Source organism: Arvicanthis niloticus, chromosome 26 (assembly GCF_011762505.2).
Source record: "Arvicanthis niloticus isolate mArvNil1 chromosome 26, mArvNil1.pat.X, whole genome shotgun sequence".
Lineage (NCBI taxonomy): Eukaryota > Metazoa > Chordata > Mammalia > Rodentia > Muridae > Arvicanthis > Arvicanthis niloticus.
In genome coordinates, this window is record NC_133434.1 from 35755152 (window position 1) to 35777306 (window position 22155).

Genomic DNA, 22155 nt, shown 5'->3' on the forward strand with positions numbered 1-22155 from the left:
CTAAGAGAATGGATACGTTTTTTATACAAAGGAATTTCATCCAGAGTTTGGAATCACTGATATCATAAGATAGTATTGGAAATAATAAAACATGGGAAAAAGAATATCAAATCATGAATATTATATACATGTTCAAATGCTGCACCATATAAATAAATACATATGTTATGGTAATAAAATTAAAATATGTATTTAAAATGAAAGTATAAATGATGATAGTTTTATCAATGGAAGTAAGACCAAGTATTTAAATATTCATAAAAGACATGAGCAATGAAAATAGCTTGTCTCTGAGTAGTGGGGGAGCCATGATGGTAGCAGGGAAACAGTGAGCTTTGGGTTCTGAGAAATGGGCTCCAACTTCCTCACTCAGAAGTTTAGTTGAGTCTTATAGGACTTTCCTGTTACAGGGTGCATGTCACTAACATTAGCTCAACAGCAAGTGATCAGAAACACATAAACAAGACACAGTTGTACATGTACAGATTACAGAGTAGTAAAAGTAGTAAAAAAGTAAATTTTTATGATATTTGATAAAAATCATACATTTGAACTATTATTCCTCCAACTTTGAAGACAGAAAGAATTTCCATTTAATGTGTGTAAGCACCCGTGTATGAAGAAGCAGGAATTCCTGCCCACTAATTGAGAATCATTGGTATTCAGTAGGTGAAGCTGCACCACACAAAAAAAGCCTTGACACTAACAGTACTTATATCTGCTGTCAGTCACTCACTCTTGACATGTCAAGTACACATCCTTTCAAGACAATGTCATCAACATTAACATTAGCATTCAAAATACAGCACAGCAGGGTGATGCTTCAGAACTGAGAGGGAAGTAACCGTGCTGGGGAGCAGGGAAGAAGGGCATTCTTCTTTATAAGAAGTGGGGCAGAAATTTGCAGAATTGGGAGGCTGAGATGGGGCAGCTTATATGGAGTTCTTCAAGGGAAAAACATTCTCTCTCCTGCATATATCCTACATGAGAAAATTTGAGCTACACTTCACAGACACTGAGAGGCTCCATCCTTCAGATCTGTGGACCTGCCTTGCATGCCAGATTACCAGAAGCAGAAAAATTAGGTTCATTTTTGGGAAGAGATCCCTCAGAGAGACATGAGAAGATCTTTAGTGACCACAGTGGTACAGACCAGGAATCCTGGGGAACTGAGGCTGGGGAGTCGCTGAACCTCCATGGGACACAGCAAACTCCCATTTGAAAAAGGAACCTGAAACAACTGTGTGTCTGTGTTTCTCCACTGGCTGTTATTCTGCGGCACGGCTCTTCCCCTCTCCCACTAGGTGTGTGTTTTAACCCAGTTTCCCTTTTAATTCCTTCTTCATCTCCCCACCTCATTTCTCAGAGGACAGAGTGCAGGGGCAGTGAGTCTGGAGACACAGTGTCCTGAACCCAGGACAGCACTGACGGGTTAGACAGTGACTCGGGCTGTGGAGACACAGTGTCCTGAACCCAGGACAGCACTGACGGGTTAGACAGTGACTCGGGCTGAGGTACTGATGTTCTAACCTGTTTTGCTTAGTACTGACGTGCCAACAACCCTCATCCCACAGCTGCTGGAAACTCCAGTAGTGTACTCGTACCTATGTAGACCACAGAGGCTGGTACACACAGACCCATTTGATTCTGTTGTTGGAATGGACAGAGGTGAGGTTATCTGCATGTGTCATCTTGGCCAGAGTAAAAACTTCAAAGGGAAGAAACTGATGCCATCTTAAGACCAGTTCAGAAGTAACCATGGAAACTGGGAATAAACAGGTTTTGTGTATGTACGTTTCACACTCAATGAGGGACCATCCCATGGAGCAATAGCTGAATTTAAGGATATAATCCTCTTGATATGAGATGGTGTCTCTGGGCAGTATGCTGTTTATTAGGTACAGAAAGAATACTCCACGTTTGGAGCCTGTTCAGACCCCTTCCCCACAGATGTGCACCCCACTTTGGAGATGCCATACAAGTGTAGGGCACTAACAGAGTTTATGAAAACTCTCAGAAGAATAAGACTGCTCAGAGCATTTCTTCTAAACCCACCATGGAAGCTTTCATCACCATGGCCTAGAAGGCACGAGAGCTGTAGGAATGTGCCTTGTTTTATAAGAGAGCTGCTGAGTCAAAAACCAAGCAGGGCCACATCGACTGTCCTTGGACTAGCACTCATTTTAATGTCTCTCCCTAATACAGCATTTTCAAAATGCTCAACTACCCGGACCGGACATCAGATCCATTCAAAGCTGGTTGCTTTTCTGCTGACTCTGTTCAGTTACACCTTTCCCATCAGAAAGCTGGATCAGAAAGCCCAGTGGCCTTGTATCTGCTCTACACAGGAGGGAGGCAAGATTAGCGCGGCCAGGGAGGAGCACTCGTCTTTACTGAACAAGGCGGATTCTATTTTTCCACGTTCAACAGATGATGGGAGCACAGGACTTGCAGACTCCCTGCTTTCTAGCTGGTCTCCTTGCCTCTTTCTGCCCTTTATTATATGTGTTACTAAACTCTAGAGCCAAGAACTGCCAAAAGCCACAGAGCATCCATTCCCCTCTGAGATTAGAAGAGAAAGGAAACATTTTTATTTTCATCTAAAACCCTGATTTAAGTACTCAGATTTCATCCTGGATAATCTGCCTCCGTGTGTAGAGTAGAAGCTCTGTGCAGAGGCAGCATGAGAAGGGAGAGAGCTCATCACCCTGAGCAGCTCACACCAATAATTAGAAAGAAAAAAGGAAAGCTGTGAATTACAGTGAACGCAGCCTGAGTAAGTGTCCATGTTGGATTAAAGAATTTGAGTTGTCAGTTTGATGTATAATGAATGTGAAAATAAGCCATTTAATTAAATGGTACATGATATAATCACTTTGTTCTGCATTACTTTAACAGAGTGCCTTTACTTTAGCAATTGTTTACGATCACAGGCCCAGTGACTCTTCGCAGACACCGTGGGCTTACACTACTCCCAATCTTGCATCAGGAACTTACATAATAATGCCCGTTTAGATGAGCTGGTTTGCCTATGTCTTAGTGGATACAGCAGACAGGAAGACTGTTTTCATCACAAAGGGCACAGAATCCTAGATATAGTCTCCAGAAGATAAAATAGAAACTAAGAGCAGAAGACTGCAAAATCATGTGAAGGCAAAGTAGGATTTTGTCCATAGACTGTTTCACTAATTTAGATTCTTAAATTATTCTCAAATTCTATGTCTATAACTATTAAACATCCCCTGTAACAGCTTTCTCTTTAATGAAATAGAAACCCGAGCACCGAGGTCCCTGTGATTACAGAGGGACTATGCTGGGGCTTAGCCCATTGAAGAGGAGGAGGGATGAGAACTGACGGGCAGTAAGGACTCAATAGCCATCTGGGACTGAAAGAAAGACACATCTGAGGACACAGGAACAGGCATGGTGGTAAAGACTAAATAACTGGAATGCTCTAAAGAGAAAGGCAGTGTATATATACTTACTGCTACTGCAATTCTTCCAAGGACGTGTTCTGGAATTTTCCTATATACATCCAAAGACCCCCCTGTAGAGACAGAGATATTGTTACTACGAACAAAACCATCAAAACAGTGCACAGGACATCCTCAGGTGAGAATGTGATTTCCATTGGCTCACTGGATATAGAGAACAAAGGTTTTTCTTTCTACCTTTGTGAATGACATGGCCGTGCTTCAGGCAGAACATGACCAACTACTTCTGTTTTAAAATCCGCAGTCACGAAAGACTCAAGGGAACTAGATGAGGGTAGACCAGAAACCTGCAGCCTCTGGGGTCAGTGAAAACAAAACCACAGAATGAACCCGGAGGCCACACTTGTGCCATTTTTCCCACATGGAAACCTGGGCCTTGTTTTAGAATTTTCACACTTATCACACAAATGTGGGTGGGCATGAATTTCAAACAACATACAAAGGCAGGAGCTGCAATGCTACACTAGCTACGTGAAGTTACTTTTGACTTTAGGAAGCCTGAAGAACGACTAATCAACTCCTGGCTCCCTGATAACTGAGGAAACCAAAAGGAGGTAAAAACAAAAGGACACACAATCTCTTCAACTTCTAACTTGTTTTATTTTAATCACATTTTACTTATTTACTGTATGTATGCATGGCATGTTTACCCATCTGGAGAGGTCAGAGGTCAGCCTTTGAGAGTTTGTTTTCTCCTCCCGCTATGTGGGCCTGGGGAATGAACTAAGGTCGGTCTTAGGCGCCTGGACCGGCAGAGCCATCTCACTAGTTCTCTACCGTATTTTTTTTTTACTAAACTGTGACTCTTGCTACTATATTACTTATCTGACTACTTCAACTTTTATTAAATAACCTCTGACATTTCCCAAAACTGAGAAGCCTTTAGACCTGTTTGCCCTGTAGCTTTTGAATGCACATGTAAGATAAGTGTGACACAGAGCAGCGCCTTCAGAGTCAGGAGACCTGCTCTGTGATGTTCAGCCGTTCTGGGTATTCTGTTTGTTTGTATGCTTTTTATTTTGAGACAGAGTTTCTCTGTGTAGCTCATGTGGGTCTGGATCTCACTCTGTAGACCAGACCCGCCTTCTGCTGCCGTGACTAAAGGCGTGCGCCACCATGCCTAGCTAGTCATTCTTAGGCTAAAATTGGCAGAGGATTTGGGTTTAGTTCTTTCTCTATCATTTCTATCCTATAAATCTAGCCAAAAAGAGTAACTCCTCTCAGACATACCAAGACAAACACAGTGCTGGACACAACAGTGGTCTTGGTGACGCTCTGAAGCAGCATCCAGGAAAGGACTTTAAAGCAGCTGCAGCAATGGCACCACTCCCTCACTGTGCGCTCTCAAGGCAGCTGCTTTGAGAGTCCAGCTCACTGCCAAGTATAAACTTAAGACTTCATGTTAATGGTCAGCATTTGTTCAATGTTTGAAGAATCTCAAAAATATACTTATATACCTTGAAGGGAACAAGCACTTTACTTACTAACAATATGAGAACTAAGCTAACACATATCCCCCTAAGAGTCAAACTGGGGTATAATTTTCACTATTATGCACTATTATGAAGAAGGCACGCAGGATACTTGGGAAGTACCTTTTGTTTGTCTATTTAGGCTAAAATTCGTATTTATGATATGACTGCTGATGGTTTTAAAAATGCCCAATAAGGTTTGAAGATGAAACATGTTACTCTTCTGAAATGCAGTTAAGAATGTGCTCTCTGAAAATATATTACTATGGTATATCATGTTCCCTAAAATGGCACACATATCACAGAGCTATGGCCTCCTATGCCTCCTGATGAAAGCAGGTATCGGGAAATGACCACTCTTTTGGTAACTTCTGCTTGCAGCTCCAGACTCTGAATACAGGCTGATGTAGCCAGGGTATAATTGATTTTGTGCTGTGGATCTTGATGTTACTGGGAAGGAAGATTGTGGAAAAAAACACAAAATAATTATGCAATGAGCAGAAACATCCTTATTTCACAAGCGTTTTTATTATGGATGCAATAGAAGTAGAAACGTGGCAGAAGGACAGTTGTGCTCCCACTGGGTTTCCAGGTAGTTGCATGGATGAGCAAGTTCAAGATGAAAAAGCTTGACACATGTTATCAGAAAAACTGACATAGCAGCTTATTAGAACAATTCCTCAGGAAGCCAATGACCTCAACACTTGGAGGAGCAAAGCCCACCCACAGGCACCAGCAAGAAGTCCAAGGAGGGGACTTATTTCTATGTGGCTATAGGAGAGGATCTAAGCACCTAAGTGGACAGAGGTTTTACCAAGCTACACTGAAGGCCAAAGGTGGTCTGACAACCATTATCAACAAAACAAGGAGGTAGTGGTGCTTGTAATCCTCAGTCCTCAGCGGCTCACACGCACAGATCTTTATATAGCTGGCTCTGTGCCATCAGGTGTACCTCATCCTTCCCATGCTCACAGAGATAAATTTGGAGGTGAAAAAAATGATACTACAGTCAAGCTCACTCAGTCAAGAGAGCCTGCTGACTCCAGTGAGCAGGCATGCTCAGCAGGCCAAATGCAGAGCTGAGCTGAGTTCTCACTTGGTTTCAGTGCTATTTCCATTCCTCACACCTCTCCACAAAAGCCAAGTTTTTGGCTTAGCACACCATAAACATTAGTGATGAATCCACCAGCCTTACTTGACCTTTTTTGAAACAGTCCCATAAATGCAAATGTGACAACCATAGTCACAAGTCAGCTGATGGCCGACTTCAGAGTAGACTAGAATCTCTGAACACTCCCAGACAACTTTCCTCTCCTCAGCATCACACAGTCCATCCAATGTGAGCGCTCTGTGGGTCTCACTTCTGAAATTCGATGACACACACTGATCACTCAGTGTTGCCTGGGATTTGTTACTCAGGTCTGTTTTTTGCCTGGGCTGAGAAGGAGCCCGGGACCTCAGACAGGGAGGGGAGGCTCCCACTGAGCTCCAGCTCCAGGCCTGAGTTTGGGCACTTGGAAATTCACTCACCTGGGCTCCAACTGTTTGTTCTCCCTGGCCACTTAGCACTTAGAAGTGGCTAGGGACTTCTCTTTAGAAATGTTTTTAAATTGGATAACAACAGTAGGTTGTATGCTTCAAAAGGGTGAATTTTATAGTATCTTAATTTTACCTTAATCAAAAGTATCTTAATGTAACTGAAAAATTATACAGATCTCAAATGATGAACATTCACAAGAGTGAGCTGCACTGGGATTACGAAGCCATGCTTTCTAATCGGTGTCCACTACACTACCTATGTGGTTATCAAGGGTGTGCCTTCCTATGTGTGTACCTGTGTATATTTATGGTGTGTGTGTATGTGTGGGTGCATGCTGTGTATATCTAAAGAAGAGAAAGTTGTATGCATTTGTATATGTATGTATGTGTAGTATAGATGTGTGGTGTGTATACATATGTATGGTGGTATATTTCTGATGTGTGTGGTGCACATGTGTGGTATGTATGTATGTATGTATGTATGCATATGGTATATGTGTGGTATGTCTGTGTTGCATGTACATGTACCTGAGAAAGTAGACAGGCACACATGCTGAATGTTAATGGAGGCTAGACACTGAAAACTGACCTTGTGAAAGGTGAAAATTTGTCCAGATTTAAAAGAGATAGCCAAGAATAATGATGACATTTCAGTGACAGGATTTCCAGAACTCTGTATGCTGTCACAATATTTAGATCAAGCGAGAGCTGCTGCTAGCCATGAATGACGAGCAGAGGAGGACAGGCCTGAGTCCAAAGAGAGCCAAACGCATCTCGGCTAAACAGCTGTGTTGAAAAACAATTTCTTGTCTAGCAATTAAGAACCTATTTCTTTCTGAAAGACACAGGACATTGGGTTAATAGATTTCTTTAGAAGAAAATCTGTTTTGGTGACTGAGACATTAAAAGAACAGAACATCTGTTTCCAGCAAAGGCAGACTGCACAGAGGCAGCAAGGACCTCGCACCGACTGGACCCACGTGTAGTTTATCCTATTTAAATTCTTAGTAAAAGGAAATTAACTTGCATTCTAGAAATTACAGCCAAGCTACAAACATATAACATCAGGAACCTTAACAGGGAGAGAACTGCTAGTGTAGACAAGGCAATCATTAACACATCAGTCATTCTAAAGTCTACTTGACATCTATATCAAAACTACGTTTAAGGCAATTGATTAAAAAAAAAAAAACATTTTTAATGTAGTTTAAAGGTAACAACTCACCATCCATGAATTCTGTACAAATTGAAATCCTGTTTTCTACAAAAAATGCCCCGTAAAATCCTATTATATACGATGAGTCACACTGTAACAAAAATAAGACAGAAGTAGTTTAGCACCTAGATGCTAACACTATGTGCATAGATGAAAGTGACCAAGAAAAAAAATTACCTTATAAAGAATTTCCAACTCAGACATGATCTGCTTCTGAAGCTCCAGTGTAATGTCTAAAAGAATAACCTGAAGAGACACATAGCAGCATCAACATATTTGTCTACCTTTAAGTTACACAGTATGTGAAATATAAGAACTAAGGAAATATGGTGTTTCTTTCTGCAGCATCCCTGTAACCCCCAGCACCAAAAAGAGCTATCTTTGTAGCTAAGCCTCTGTGCTGGAGGAGGTGGTACAGAGGTGATTGATGGGACCCTGGAAGGAGCCAGGGCTCAGAGGTCAGCATTAATGGCTTTAAAAGTCAGTTAAGTTATAACACTCAATTTATGTGCCCTATCTGAGCCGCGCTGGCTATTTTCAGAGGAAGATCATTAAAAGAGAGGAGTCCTGTAAGCAGGGGATGGCAAATAAAAGGACACCTTAAAATGGGGTTTTCATAAAAAAAAAAAAAAAAAAAGGGAGTTTAAAAACCCTGTCACCTTATTTCCTCCCATGTGGGTAATGTTTCTTTATAAATGCTGACAGACTTGAGAGCTGGAAAGGTCCTCACGCCACCTGACACCCACGATTTGCCAGGACCTCCTGACGTGTTGTGGTTTTTCTTAAGTGTCTGCCACCAAGGTGGATTTTATAACACAGAAATGTCCAAGTGTGTGAACTTCCTGTTCCCGCCTAGGACTTGCTCCAGTTTAATTCAAAGACTTTTCTCTTCCCTTAGGCAGGTGTGCGCACTGGGGATTGAACTTAAACCTTCTCACGAGTGCTGGTCAAGTCTCTACCAAAGAGTCACAACCCCTAAGCACTCCAGTGAAACCAAGTTTTAAAAACGTTTTAAAAAAATATTTATAAAAGACAGTAAGAATATAAAGTAGGTGGAGAAGAATCCTTAAAAACTGTGGCAGAGTTTGATTCTAAACACTTCTGAGTAAACCTCAACCTCCAGGACTGCTGCAACAGTCAGGTAAGCCTCAGCCTCCAGGACTGCTGCAACAGTCAGGTAAGCCTCAACCTCCAGGACTGCTGCAACAGTCAGGTAAGCCTCAACCTCCAGGACTGCTGCAACAGTCAGGTAAGCCTCAACCTCCAGGACTGCTGCAACAGTCAGGTAAGCCTCAGCCTCCAGGACTGCTGCAACAACAGTCAGGTAAGCCTCAGCCTCCAGGACTGCTGCAACAAAGCCATTTTACACCCAACAGCGTTGAATCACACTTCGGATCTCAGATGAAGAGTAGGTGTCATTATACTGAATAAAGCAAAAACCAGGAACTATCTAAACCAGAGGGAAAGAAATGACTATGCTAATATTCATACTTCTAACATTGGCTTTCCTTTAAGTAAGAAGTAGGAGTAGGATGGCACATGGCTAGACAACACTTCGGAATTAATAGCAGAGACCTTATCTTTCCCTTGAACAAGAACCTCGATTGAGTTGCCATCATGTGGAGTACCAGCTAACCCTCCTCTCACACCTCCTGTACAGCTTCCTCCCTGCCCACCTTTCCCGCCTGGCAAATATTTCCTCTTTCCACTTCACAGTCACTGATTATGAAAGCTGGTTTGACCTTTTAGACCCAGCTTAAATGCTTCACCACCTCCAGACACCTACCTCAAAAACCTTCATCAGAATTCATCTCTGGCTTGACCCTTATTCATCTTTACCACAACTGGCTTTAATGCCCCCAGCATCTCCTAAAAGCTGCCAGAGAGCTGAGGGCTATAAGTGGCAAGGGCAAGGCAGGGTCTGAGTACACATTACTCCTCAACACCCAGGACAAGGCCTCACGGTAGCACCTAGTCGCCGAGATGGACCTTAATTCAAGTGTCCCTTACAAGCCGTACTCCAGATGTGCTGTTATCAGACACAAGGGAAATGGATTGTGTGATGTCTGCCACTAAACCAAAAACCAAAGACGAAAACACCCAAAACGAACCAAAGTGCTGTACTGACCAAAACTTGATGGGGGCTGCTGAACTCGTGAAGCTCACCCCCGGTCTCTGATTGGTTTGGATCTCTCTTGAGATTTCCTATAGTCCAGAGAATTGGGAGTCCAGAACCCCAGAAAAGCAAATCAGGTCATTTCTGCAAATTTCAGAGAGGAAGGTCACTGCATGCTGTCATGGCATGTGTGTACAGGCTCTGTTTCCTGGGGGCTCGGCATTTCCTGAAAGGTACACTCCCTTCTCCCGGCATTCACCAAGTCTTCCTCTGAAGGCTAGGGGGAAAATTACAGTGAATGTGGATTTTCCCTTTGAAGCTCAAGCACAGTGTGGACCGCCTGAATCTTCTCTCCTCAGGCTGAGTCAAGTGCTTCAGAGGGAAGAGAAGGAGCTGGAGGCAGCTCTGGGAGTAGGGGTTCAGCCAGCATGGAGGTCCCTGCCTGCCTTCCCACCGCTCTCCCTCCGCTACACCTCCAGGACAGGACACGCAAGGATGCGCTGTCAAGTTAAATACAAGCAGTCAAGTGACTGAATTATAATTTACTCTGTGCTCAATTTAAATTAGTGTGAGACTATTAAAATATACAGTATAAATACGGCAATTCATCACGAGCTGTCATGGATGACTTCATTTATTTGCTGGAGTGGCGTGCGCTCTACTAAAGGCAAGGAGAACAAAAATCACAGGTCAAATTAAGCCGCTATTCTGTTTTAATTCACTTATTTAATCTGTGGCGACATAATTGTCTTTTACAGTATGTACAACTCAGAAAGGAAATTTGGGAGGATCACAGCCAGGATACAAATGATTAATCAAATGGTCCGTTTAAATGCTGCTTTAAAAGCTGCAGAAATCCAAAGCACTCTGGGAATGACAGTCAACGCATGCTCCATACACAGCGAAGAAACCCGTCAGACGGACTCTTCTCAATCAGAAAACAATCCTGGGGAGTCCAGTAAATTCCCTGAGCGTTGCTACTGGGAAGATTTTACAGGATGCATTAATGTAGAGAGAGGCTCTGCTTCTGGACTGCTAACAGTGTTGGGGTTTGTTTTCTGCTCTACTTATTTGCAATGGTCTTGCTACCTATACCAAACAAACAAAAGCTGGTCAAATCCAAGCCAGCAAGTGTGCAGGTGATTATCAGACAGTTATTTCTGATGTGTGGTTAGCATAATTTCCTAAATGTGCTGTGTGAAACAAAAAAATTTCTAGATTGCATGATATAGAGACATTTCTGTTTTTCCTAAAATTATCTTCCTTTTAAAAATAAAAATCTGAAAAGTTCTCTTATCGAATCTCAAATTGGAGAAAGGAGGAGCTGCAACGTGCTGTTTGTCTGTAAAAAGGAGGACTCAGTCAGGAATGCATAAAAAAGTAGGGCTCTCATCGAACTGGTCCACAGACAGCCAAAATGTTGTCCAATTGACCACTGGCTTTCAGAAGGAAATCCCCCACGGCTCGAGGCTGGCAGCAGAGCCCTGCAGGTGAATCTGCTCAGACAAGGACTATGATTTGCTGCTCTGCACAGTCCCCCTGTGACACCAGGCAACTGGGGTCACTGAGAGGTTCATGTGATATGCTTCAAGTCACACAAAAGTCAGGAGACGGTCAGGAAAAGATCAAATGCACTTCTAAGTCTTAACCTCCCATTTCACCCTTTAATATAACAAAGGAAGCAAAGAAATATTCTGGGGGCAAGCAATGGTCCATACAAAGACATTAAGGGGGATTTTGTATGTTGCTAAACCTATTTTCAGAATGCTACTTCAAAAGATAAATGAATGAATTAAACAATAACACAAAATTGTATTCAGTCAGTAAATTATGTGTTAAGACACTGCAGTTAGTGCTGGGCCCTGCAGGTGAGGCAAGAGAGTGGCCAGTTCTGTTCTCCATTTTACAGAGATTTCGATACATCAGAAGAAACAGACATTGATCCTAACTGCTATGTGCAAGATGGCATATGACCACATGCAGAGAATTCCAAAAAGTGACTGGCACATACAATACATGTGACAGGGCTTATCCAGAATCAAAGAGCAGGCCCTTGAAGGCTGTTAAGAATTCTAATAGTTGAAGACATGGATGAAGGCATTCTAATTAGAGAGGCGCACACAAATTAACTTGTTGAAAAACAAAACAACAACCCAGGTTCAGATGAGGTGAGAAGTTCAAGTAAAACAGAACAAAATGCACAGAGACCAGGAAATGTAAGAACACGCTATAAAAGCAGCAGTAGACAGCTAATGCGCTGTGGGGAAGCCCAACTTCCACCTCGGAGTGTGTTTAGTTTGTCTGGGCCGTGTGATGGGGGATGGTGATTACTAATCTCATAGGTCCAGCATCACCTAGGACACAACCCTTTGGTGTGTTTGTGAGAGGGTCAGACTGGGTTAACTGAGTTGGTAGGACCCACCCTACAAGTAGGCATCATCACTCTAGGGCTGGGGTCCTGAGCCAAACACGAGTGAGAATGGGAAGAGAATAGCAGTTTCCATCTCTCTCTCTCCCACTCCTGTTGCCATGATGGCTGGACACTCGACTGCAGAACAAAGTGAACCCTTCTCCCTTTACCTGCTCCTGTGGGCCATCTTCTCACAGCTGTGAGAAAAGTAACCAATACAGAAGTAACATGGGGCCTTTTTAGTATTTTTAAGAGGGGACTATGCTTTCAGGAAGCAAATCTTGGTTGCTTTAGGAAGCAAAGACAGGGTTTACATTTTGGCCTCTGGCTTTCTAGTTGTAGAACCTTGGGTGAGTTGTCTAACTGTGCTGTCTCAGGTTCTGCATCTGCTAAGTGAAAAGCAGGAACAGGAGCAAAAGTCTAAAATAAAGATAAAACATGTAAACTACTCAGCAGCATAAGTCACCAGTAAGTTGCAACTTCTCTTTGCTGAGAGAACCATTCAGAAGCTGGCCCACGGTCTCACAAGAGGCGGAAGCAGCCATTTGAATTACAGTGGTGACAAGAAGCAAAGTCAGGCAAACAAAATAACCCAGATCACTGGGCAGCATGGCTCACGCCTTTAACGCCAGCATTAGTGACACAGAGGCAGGCAGCTCAGTCTACACAGCAAGTTATACACTAATCAGGGATACATGGTAAGACCTGTCTCAACAAAACAGTCAAAACCCACAGGCCAATAAACCAAAACATACACACACACACACACACACACACACACACACACACACACACACTCTCATACCAAACCAGAAAAATCAACAGATCTCCAGGTACTGGGTAGTAGCCAGAACAGTGCAACATGTAAAGACTGGATATAAACGGAAGCTTCGGCTGCTTACTTCACTGACTAAACAGTCTCTGTTTAAACAGGTCCCTGTACAGAGAGAGAAAGCAGGCTGAACCCAGTCGAGAAGACAGAGCCAGGGACAGAGGAATCTAAGAGTGCCAGTGTTGGTTGGCAGGGCACCAGAGTGAGTGTGACAGACATCAGAGTCTACAGTAGAGTGATGAGCTGCACTTGGAAGCTGGAAGTTACCCAGGCCAGACGGAAAGATGCAAAGCAAGCAACCCTAACCCTGCTGTGTTCCCTCAGCTATCAGAGATCAGGAGTCCTACCTGCCTCGATAGAATGGGGAAATTCATTGCAGGCTGACTGCTGGGTTGGCCCTTTAAGCAAAGTTCAAAAGTAAGTCTTTAAAGAACTTGATTGTTTCAAAGTCACTAACATCTCAGAACAAACTTTAAGTTTACAGAGCTATCTAGCTATGTGTGCTACATTATCAGTGTCCCACAGAGAAGAGACACAACCCAAAATGAAGAGAAAAGGGATCCACTAAAGTATCCCAGAAATGAGGCACATGACAGCTCTAGGTCTGTCTGTCCACTGGCTGGCTTGTCTGTCCTGATCAGGGTTATTGGGCTATCACAAAACATCACAACCAAAGGCAAACCTGGCAGGACAGGGCTTCTTTGGCTTACATCTCCACATCACTGGAGGAAAAGAAGACAGTCACTCAAGCAGGGAAGGAACTTGGAGGCAGGAGCTGATACAGAGGCCATAGAGAGTCCTGTTCCTTACTGACTTGCTCCCCATGGTTTGCTCAGCCTACTTTCTTATAGAAGTCAGAACCACCAGACCAGAGATGGCCCCACTCACAGTGGGCTGGACCCTACCCCATTAATCATAAATTAAGAAAATGCCAGACAGAGTTGCCCATAGCCCACTTTTATGGATGCATTTTATTAGTTGAAGATACCTCCTCTCAGATGACTTAAGCTTCTTTCTGTCAAGCTGACATAAAACTATCCAGGCCCAGTTGTAATAATTATTCCACATACTTTAGAAAATAGAAAAAAAAGGTTGGGCACATCAACTAACAACATGAAAAATGTTCTTAAAACAAAAAAGCCTACCTATACTTTTAGGGATGAAAAGATCATTATAAATGAAAAACTACAGTAGGTAGGAGAAATTACACATTAGCAATGAAGAGAAAAGATCTGTAAAGACATGGGAAGGGACAAGAACTATTCAAAACTAAAACAGGTAAAAGACCATGTGAAGCGAAGCCAACAAAGCAGGCAAAGTTCCCAATGTGGGACATGATCTGAAAGGGTAAAGTGTTCCAAATGTGATGAAAGCTAGAATCTCACGTATTCAAGAATTTCAACAAGTCTCAAGCACATTGAATAATAATAATAATAAAAGCATCACAGCCAAGCTCAGTATAACCATATACTGAAAACTGTAACCATCATCTGTAACAAAGAAAGAACTCTGAGATGCCAGGGCAGACACATGGAGCAGCAATGAACACAAAGGACAGCCAGAACCTGGTTGAAAAATAAAAAGCCAGCACTAAAACCAGATTTTCAAAATTCAAAAGAAAAGCCCAGGCAGTCTGGATCCCTGCAGCCTGTGATGATCATGGAGACTTGTTCCTTCAGAACTTTGGAAAATGTAAGCAAGCCACTAATTAAATGCTTCCTTTGATGAGAGCTGCCTTGGGTATGGTGTCTCCTCACAGGAACAGAACACTGACGACTAGCACAGCTCTTATTGTAAGGATCTTATATGATAGACTAATGACGGATGCTATAAACTCTAGACAATCATTAGAAACAGTGAAGGGAGAATGGGTACCCAACCAGGACAAATGGAAAACAACACACAGAACAAGAGATATAAACCAAATCATACCACATCACAGAAAATGTAAATGGTTCCAACACCCTAATTAAAAAGCAAAGACCAGACTAGATTATAAAGTAAGACCCAACTACATGCTGTCTACAAGAAACTCATTTCCTATACAGAGATACAACTAGGTTCAAAGTAAAAGGCCAACACTAGTAAACATCTAGCTTCTGTAGCTAGATTACTGTTAACCAATATGGATTTCAGAGCACAGACTGCCATGAACAAAGCAGTCACCACATTAATATAAAGAGGCCAATTCATCCAAATGATAAACCTTATGAAAACTAATAGCACATCTTCAAAAGCGATGACAGAGAGTGATAGAAATGTAAGAAAAACAACCAGACCCAGGTCTAACTGTTAGAGATTTTAATATTCTTGTTTGATATCTGATGGACCATGCAGAAAAAAGAAATCAGATATGAAAAATATAAAAAACTAAAAGCCAATTTCATCTAACAAAGATTTGTACTTTTCATACTCTTTGGATTACATACTATTTTATGTGCACAGGAAAGTTTCACCAACAAAGACCATATTTGAGCCAAATTAATTTAAAATAATTCCAATCACATAGTATATTGTTAGACCACAGTGGAATTAAATAGAAGTCAATAATGGAAAAAAAATACTTGCAAATTTTCCAAATATTTGGAAACTAAATAATAAATTTCTAAGAACTAATGCACCAGTTTGGCTGGTTTTTGTTTGTTTGTTTGTTTTGTTTTGTTTTGTTTTTGAAGAAACAGTACTTTTTCTCCAATAATAACAATTGCATGATCTATGTGATTTTTGCTTTGGTTATCAAGATCAAGTATATACACAAAAATCAGCCATCATTTGACTCAATTTGCAGATACATATTAAAGGTCCAGTCTGGAGAATGGCTTATCTGTAAACCTCAGCAGTTTTCATAGAGTGAAAATCTAAAAGCATATCCTTTACAAAGTAATCTTTAATTCTTTCCAGCAAAGGCTGCTGGGCCTTTGCCACACCCAGTTAAATAATCATGGCTATCAATCTTAATATTAGCCTATGCTAAGCATAACTTAAAATGTATGAAATTATGAAAATTTTATATTGTATTGGCAAGAGCAAGGGCTCTGGTCATTTGTAGAGTCAGTCTCTCTCTCTCTCTCTCTCTCTCTCTCTCTCTCTCTCTCTCTCTCTCTCTCATCATAACTGAACCAAGATTTGAGCATCTTTAAATATATCAACAGTATCATAATCTAAGACTTCAGACATGAAAGGAACAAATAACTGGGCAGACAGGAAAACACTGCTCACTTGGTGGTGGTGGGGGGGTGTGCTCTCTTATCCAGGGGACCTCAAGAGAGAAACAGAACATGGATCAAGGTGGGCTCACAGAGGGGAAGACTGGGATACAGCTTAGCCTTACAGTACCCACTCTAGGAACTCTCTGGACCCATTTCCTCCTGTATAAAATGTGAGGCCTATAAGGATCTCCATGGTGTCTCCCAAGATGTGCCTTGTGTATGTAATTTGCTTGGAGTTTCAAAGAAGGCATCCTCAGAGAATCCTGCTGGACCTTCTCACATGGGTTATCTGTTATTAAAAGTAGACCTCATGATGCCACATACGATGCAGGTGCTGTGCAAGGTGTGAGATGGGAAGGGAACCATGAAATGCACTAGAATCCTGAAGATTTGAATCTCAGTTCTAGTTTAACTTTAATAAAAAGGAATAAGCATTATGCAAATTCTTAATTTCCTTAAAATATAAGACATAGAAATACAAACTGAAACATTAGGAAAGAAACCAGTTTCTCACTGTGGATGGCATTACAAAGGCATCTCAGAGATGGACTGGGAAAGGCTGGGTGCACAAGAGAGGGTTGAACAGCAGTCACTTGTACACAGGCTACGTAGCACTGAGGACATTAGCTTCATCGAGTCAGGTGAACATTAACCTTGCCTCTCCCAAATGACCTTGCACAAATCAGCCCCATGAGTCCCTCTTTCTTCGAATCTAAAATTGGTGAGAATTATCTCAGTTTTAAGGATTAATGATAACTGGTTAAACCATGTAGTGTTTTAACAGATACCTAGCACACAGTAACTATTCAAAAACTAAAACCTTCCATTACTAAAGGCCCTGAGACATGGCATGGTGATGTCTCACTAGCTGGCAGGCAGGAGCAGAGGATGTATCTGTAAAGGTAGATCACCACCAGACTACAAGAGGGTCTGGCCATGTTTCAGCAAAAAGCCTACTGCTGAGAAGTGTGGTTGTGTGCCGGTGACATAAGCTGGGAGGCGAAAGGAAATCAGTGAGCACCAAGAGTCTTACAACACAAAGCTGAGGAGATGGCCCGGCAGGCAACAGCACCTGCTGCACACACCAACACCGACATAAAACACCAGCCATGGTTGCATGTATCTCTAAGTCCAGCACTGTGGGAGGAGGAGTCAGGAGGATCAGCCTAGCTCCAGATTCGGTAAAAAACTGTGTCTCATGGGAATAAGGTAGAGGGTGACAAAACAGGCCACCCAGCGTCCTCCTCTGACTTCCATGTGTATATGCCACATAGACCACCCACATGGACACTCAGGCACAAACTCACACACATACAAATTTGCATAAAATATACCCAATGCTTACCTTTACAGCTAAAATTTTCCCACTTGGGACGTGATATGCTCTATAGGAAGAAAAAAAGAAAAAGAAACAAAGTTACTTGATATCATTAGATAACCTATAGAGTGGCTAAGGACATACTGTCAACCCGAACACTTCTGGCCCAATGGGGATAGACCTTCATGGCAAGTGGCCCAGGCTAGCAATGCATATTTCTGTAGGGCTAAACAAGGTTTATAAAGTGATTATGAATCTTAAAATACTGTTCAAAAGGCACACTGCTATTATTACCCTTCGTTAAAGACAGCTCTGAAAGCGAGGAATTTAAGCAGTCTGCTTGATGCCCAAGTACACAATGGCAGAACTAGGCCTTCGAACTAGATCAGGTTTTCTGGCCCAAGATCCTCTGCTGTATCACTGTATGTGTGTCTATAGTTGTGTCTGTGCAGCAAACGAAGGGTTTGCTTTTCTTTAAGGTACATAGAAGGAGAAATCATATCACTGTATTTCATCAAAATAATCCCCAACCACAGGATGAGCTCTGACTACGGCTTTTAATATAGTAAAACATCGGTGTAAGAAATACACCAATGAGGTTTTAGCATGTGGCTCATCTTTTCCTTAGAGAACTGGGCTCAGTGTGGTGTTTAAAAGAGAATGCCCCGGCCCAACAGGTTTACATGTTTCAGTGTTTCTAGCTGGTGAAACTATTTGGGAAGGGTTAGAAGATGAAGCCTTGTTGGAAGCCGTGTGTCACTGGAGGCTCTAATTGTCTAAAATCACTTTCTTTTTAAAGCTGCCTTGGTCCTTTTTCACAGAATTAGGAAAGTAATTAAGACACCCAGGTACACTGAAGTAGTTCACAACCTGGGTTAAGAACTATCAACAGGACTGGGGGGAGGGGGTGCACCACTGCATCCAGCACCAACCAACGTTCTGAAATCAACTGATTTATAGAAATGGTTTAGTTACGAGTCTACAGTCAAAATTAGGAGAGTAGATATACACACAAATACACATACATATATATATACACACACACTTAAAAAAATAAATGAAACCTTTCAGGCTTTGTATAAAAGGACATAAAGTTTTACAAGTGGAGCCCACACATTATCCTGGTTTTTCTAAGCAATTATTATTTACCATTTATGTAAATATCAGACTTTTATAAAGCAAAGCTACATGCCAGGTCATAGTTTGATTTGTTACATATTCGACCTTTGCAGCACACTGGCAGAGACCAAGTTCCCCTGGTGGCTGCAGAAGTTGTTGGAATGTGCTCTTTGAAATATATGTAAAGAATTCAGATGCCCTTTCCATGTAAATATAAATAATTCAATACAAAGATTAAATAATAACATTATTTCCACTGGTACACCACAGATGCTTCCAACTTCAACTTTCTAACCCCCCGAGTATTAGAACACTAGGCAAGGACAAAAAGTATGAAGACAGATGACTGGAAGCTCAGGGAAGGGCAGTGCTCTTCTTTGAACAAGGAGCGAGGGACACATGGACTTCTGAGGCCAGCTGCAGGGATGAAAGCATGATGAGCAGAGACGCCAACGTACACACACCTCACTGGGCAGTTTGGCAACTTAATTAGCTTGTCAAGAAAGCTGATCTCTCTCCCAAAAGATAGGTCTCCCATTTCCAAGTGAATTAAAAGGGAGAGCTGATGATTTAATTATGACGCATGCTAATTCATCCATGAAAGTTTGGGCTCCATTTCGAACAATAAAGACGCCTTGTGGCTGGGTTTACAGTCTGGGGACAGGGCCGATTTCACATTCAATCATCAGGGAGAGACAGATGACAAAGGCGCAGCCCAAGCTGAGCCAACTCCTCAACTCTGTGAACAGCGTCCTACCTGGAGAGAGTTTGTTTACTTTCAGCAGAGTACGTCTCAATTGTCTTGACCTTCCTCAGCACATTAACTGTAAAGTGATTAATGAAGTCTGAATGGTGGCTCTGGTTACACCAAAAGACAACTATACACCTCTGCAATGTTTTAATTAACAGCTAACGCTTCAAATTAGTTTGTTGTTGCCACAGTAATTACCTGTTCCGAAGAGAGAAGGGAGGAAGCGTTTGTATGAGGCGTTTCTTAGCTCTTCTCCCTGTGTGCTCCACTGGGTCTTTGGGGACTAGTCCCCTGTAAAACTGAACACACAATACAGACACCCGGGGATGGCACAAGGTATAAAAGCCTGAACGTAAATGTTCGAATACGAGAAACCTGTGAGGGATTTTTTTTTTCCTTAATTAAGTCATTAGAAGAGGGAAGATCCACTTTTAATCCAGTCTTTTGCAGTAAGAAGACTCACACTCTGCCTGTGATGTTAAGATCTTCCATGTCAGGCTGACAGGATGATTCAGTGGGGGAGCGCTCCCTGCTCTTGCAGAGGTCCTGGGTTTGGTTCCCAGCACCCACATTGGGTGGATCACAGCCACCTGTCACTCCAGCTCCAGGGGACGACACACTCTTCTGGCCTCTTCAGGCAACTGCATTCACGTGGTACTTGTATAGACAAGCAGTCACACTTAAACACGTATGAATTAAAAAATCTTTTACAGACTAATTTTATCTGATTGATCAACTGTTGATTGTTGGGACACCTCCCACTGTGTGGGGTTATCAAATGTTCTGGATAACTATACGATTTTGCTTCATGTATTAATTACATATTAGCTTATGGTTGCTAAGTCAGTCTGCTTTTCTTACAGCATCATATAGCATTCCCTTCTTATGCAGAGTGATTATTTTTCCTTTAAGTTCGTCAAACACAATGTATGAGCTTTTAAGTGAGAAGGTTTTGTTGGCACTACTGCTTTTGTCTGATGTCCTTTCTCATCTTTTTCTTTCAACTTTAGTGTATCTTTGTGGTTTTGTGTTTTAGGAATTTCTTCTAAACTAATCTAAACTAGCAAACAGCTATTCTTTTAAAAACTCAATCTAACTAATCTATTAAGAGGCAATCTTTCTTTGTGCCTGCTGTTTAACTACTGATACATTGGGGATTCCTCCCACCACTTTCTTCATTTGTTTTTACCTTTCTCCTGCACTCTGCCTACTCCATTCTTGTCAAGTAGACCTTTTTTTTTTTTTTTTAAATCAGAGTGGACTTAACAAAGTATAGAGTTCTCTATCCCCCTCTAAACAATGTAAGAGTCTTAGGCAGTCTTAGTTCCAGTCCCCTCACATCTTCATACATCATTTGTCCAAGCAGTGGAGCAAGTGTGAAGGCGCAGGGTGGAGATGTGTGTGAAACAATGGTGAACAGGTCACCTGAGAGACACGAGCCAAGGAGGCAGTGGGAAGCTGGGCTGCCATGTCACATAGGCCATAGTGAGGTCTCTGGCCTTTATTCCAAATTATAGAAGGTACAGATAGAAGCAGAAAGCTAATGTCAAGAAAGCACAGTAGTTGCTGGATGAGGAATGTGAAACTGAGGATGAGCTGGGAAATGTCTCCAGCAAGGGAGTTGGGGTAGGGAGGACTGGAGCTGAGGGGTACAGAAGGTAGGGGTGAAAGGTGATCAGCTTCCTGTCTAAACTGAGGCCAAGGAAGAAAAGAAAGTAGCCAAGGACATGAGAAGGATCTTCTGGTAAGCTCACAACAGATCCTAGAGGCCATGAATACTGGTATTATTTCTGTCCTAATGCCAAGGACTTAGTAAGTGGACAGAAAACGTGACTGACCACAAAGGTAACACTTGGGGACCAGTGCGAGTGATTCTATTGCTTGTTCTTTCAGACTTTAGAGTCCAGTGCAGCTTAGAATGGAAACAGTATGTGGCTTACCTTCAACTAAGTCCCAATGAGAATCTACCTTAAGAATAATCACCACAGACTGGAGAGATGGCTCAGCTGTTACGAGCATGGCATCCTCTTCCAGAGGACCCAGGTTCAGTTCCCAAGATTCAAAATTGCCTGTAACTCCAGTTTCAGAGAATTTGATGCCCTCTTCTGGCGTCTTTAGACACCAGGCATACATGTGGTACACAGAGACACATTCAGGCGAAACATTCATGCACATACAGTATGTATTTTTTAAATTCTCCAATAATCTTTAAGTGAGGAGAAGAGAAGTTTGAAAACAAGATGTGAAAAAGTCCTGCATCCTCCAACACATAAGGACAAACAACCTGTGTTCACGATCCTGCATCTGGACCACCATGAAAGTGCACGTCACGCACAAGACCATCTGTATCTTACGGTGTTTACTGAAATCGCTTATACTTAAAATTTCACATTCTACAAGAATCACAAAAATGTGAGCTGTCCCAGCTGACTCCCGGTTACAAAATAAATAGCCTGAAGCGGAACACGCACTCCCTAAGGCCCATGCAGGCTTACACAATTAGAGCAGACATCTGAGTTCTCCAGCACTTCCTGAGTGTTAATTTCTGAACCTAAGTCCAATACAGTTACTTTAATTCATGTGCAAAGAGTATTTATTCTGGGGAGCATCTAGGTTCTCTGGTGACTACGACACTAGAGGAAGTTTGAGACAGGGTGATCCACAACCTGATATCAACAC

At 42.2% G+C, this 22155-nt stretch overlaps 1 protein-coding gene across 5 annotated transcripts in view; it reads right to left on the reverse strand.

The window, feature by feature from the left end:
- The window catches only part of Map2k5 (mitogen-activated protein kinase kinase 5), a 213233-nt gene that overhangs the window by 122518 nt on the left and 68560 nt on the right, over nucleotides 1-22155 (reverse strand). For all 5 annotated transcript variants that reach the window (XM_076925729.1, XM_076925728.1, XM_076925727.1 and 2 more), the window contains 4 exons: nucleotides 17634-17673; nucleotides 7899-7967; nucleotides 7731-7812; nucleotides 3486-3547 (listed from right to left, as the gene is read on the reverse strand). In XM_076925729.1, coding sequence (XP_076781844.1) covers nucleotides 3486-3547; nucleotides 7731-7812; nucleotides 7899-7967; nucleotides 17634-17673 — 253 coding nt within the window. The remainder of the gene's footprint in view (nucleotides 1-3485; nucleotides 3548-7730; nucleotides 7813-7898; nucleotides 7968-17633; nucleotides 17674-22155) is intronic.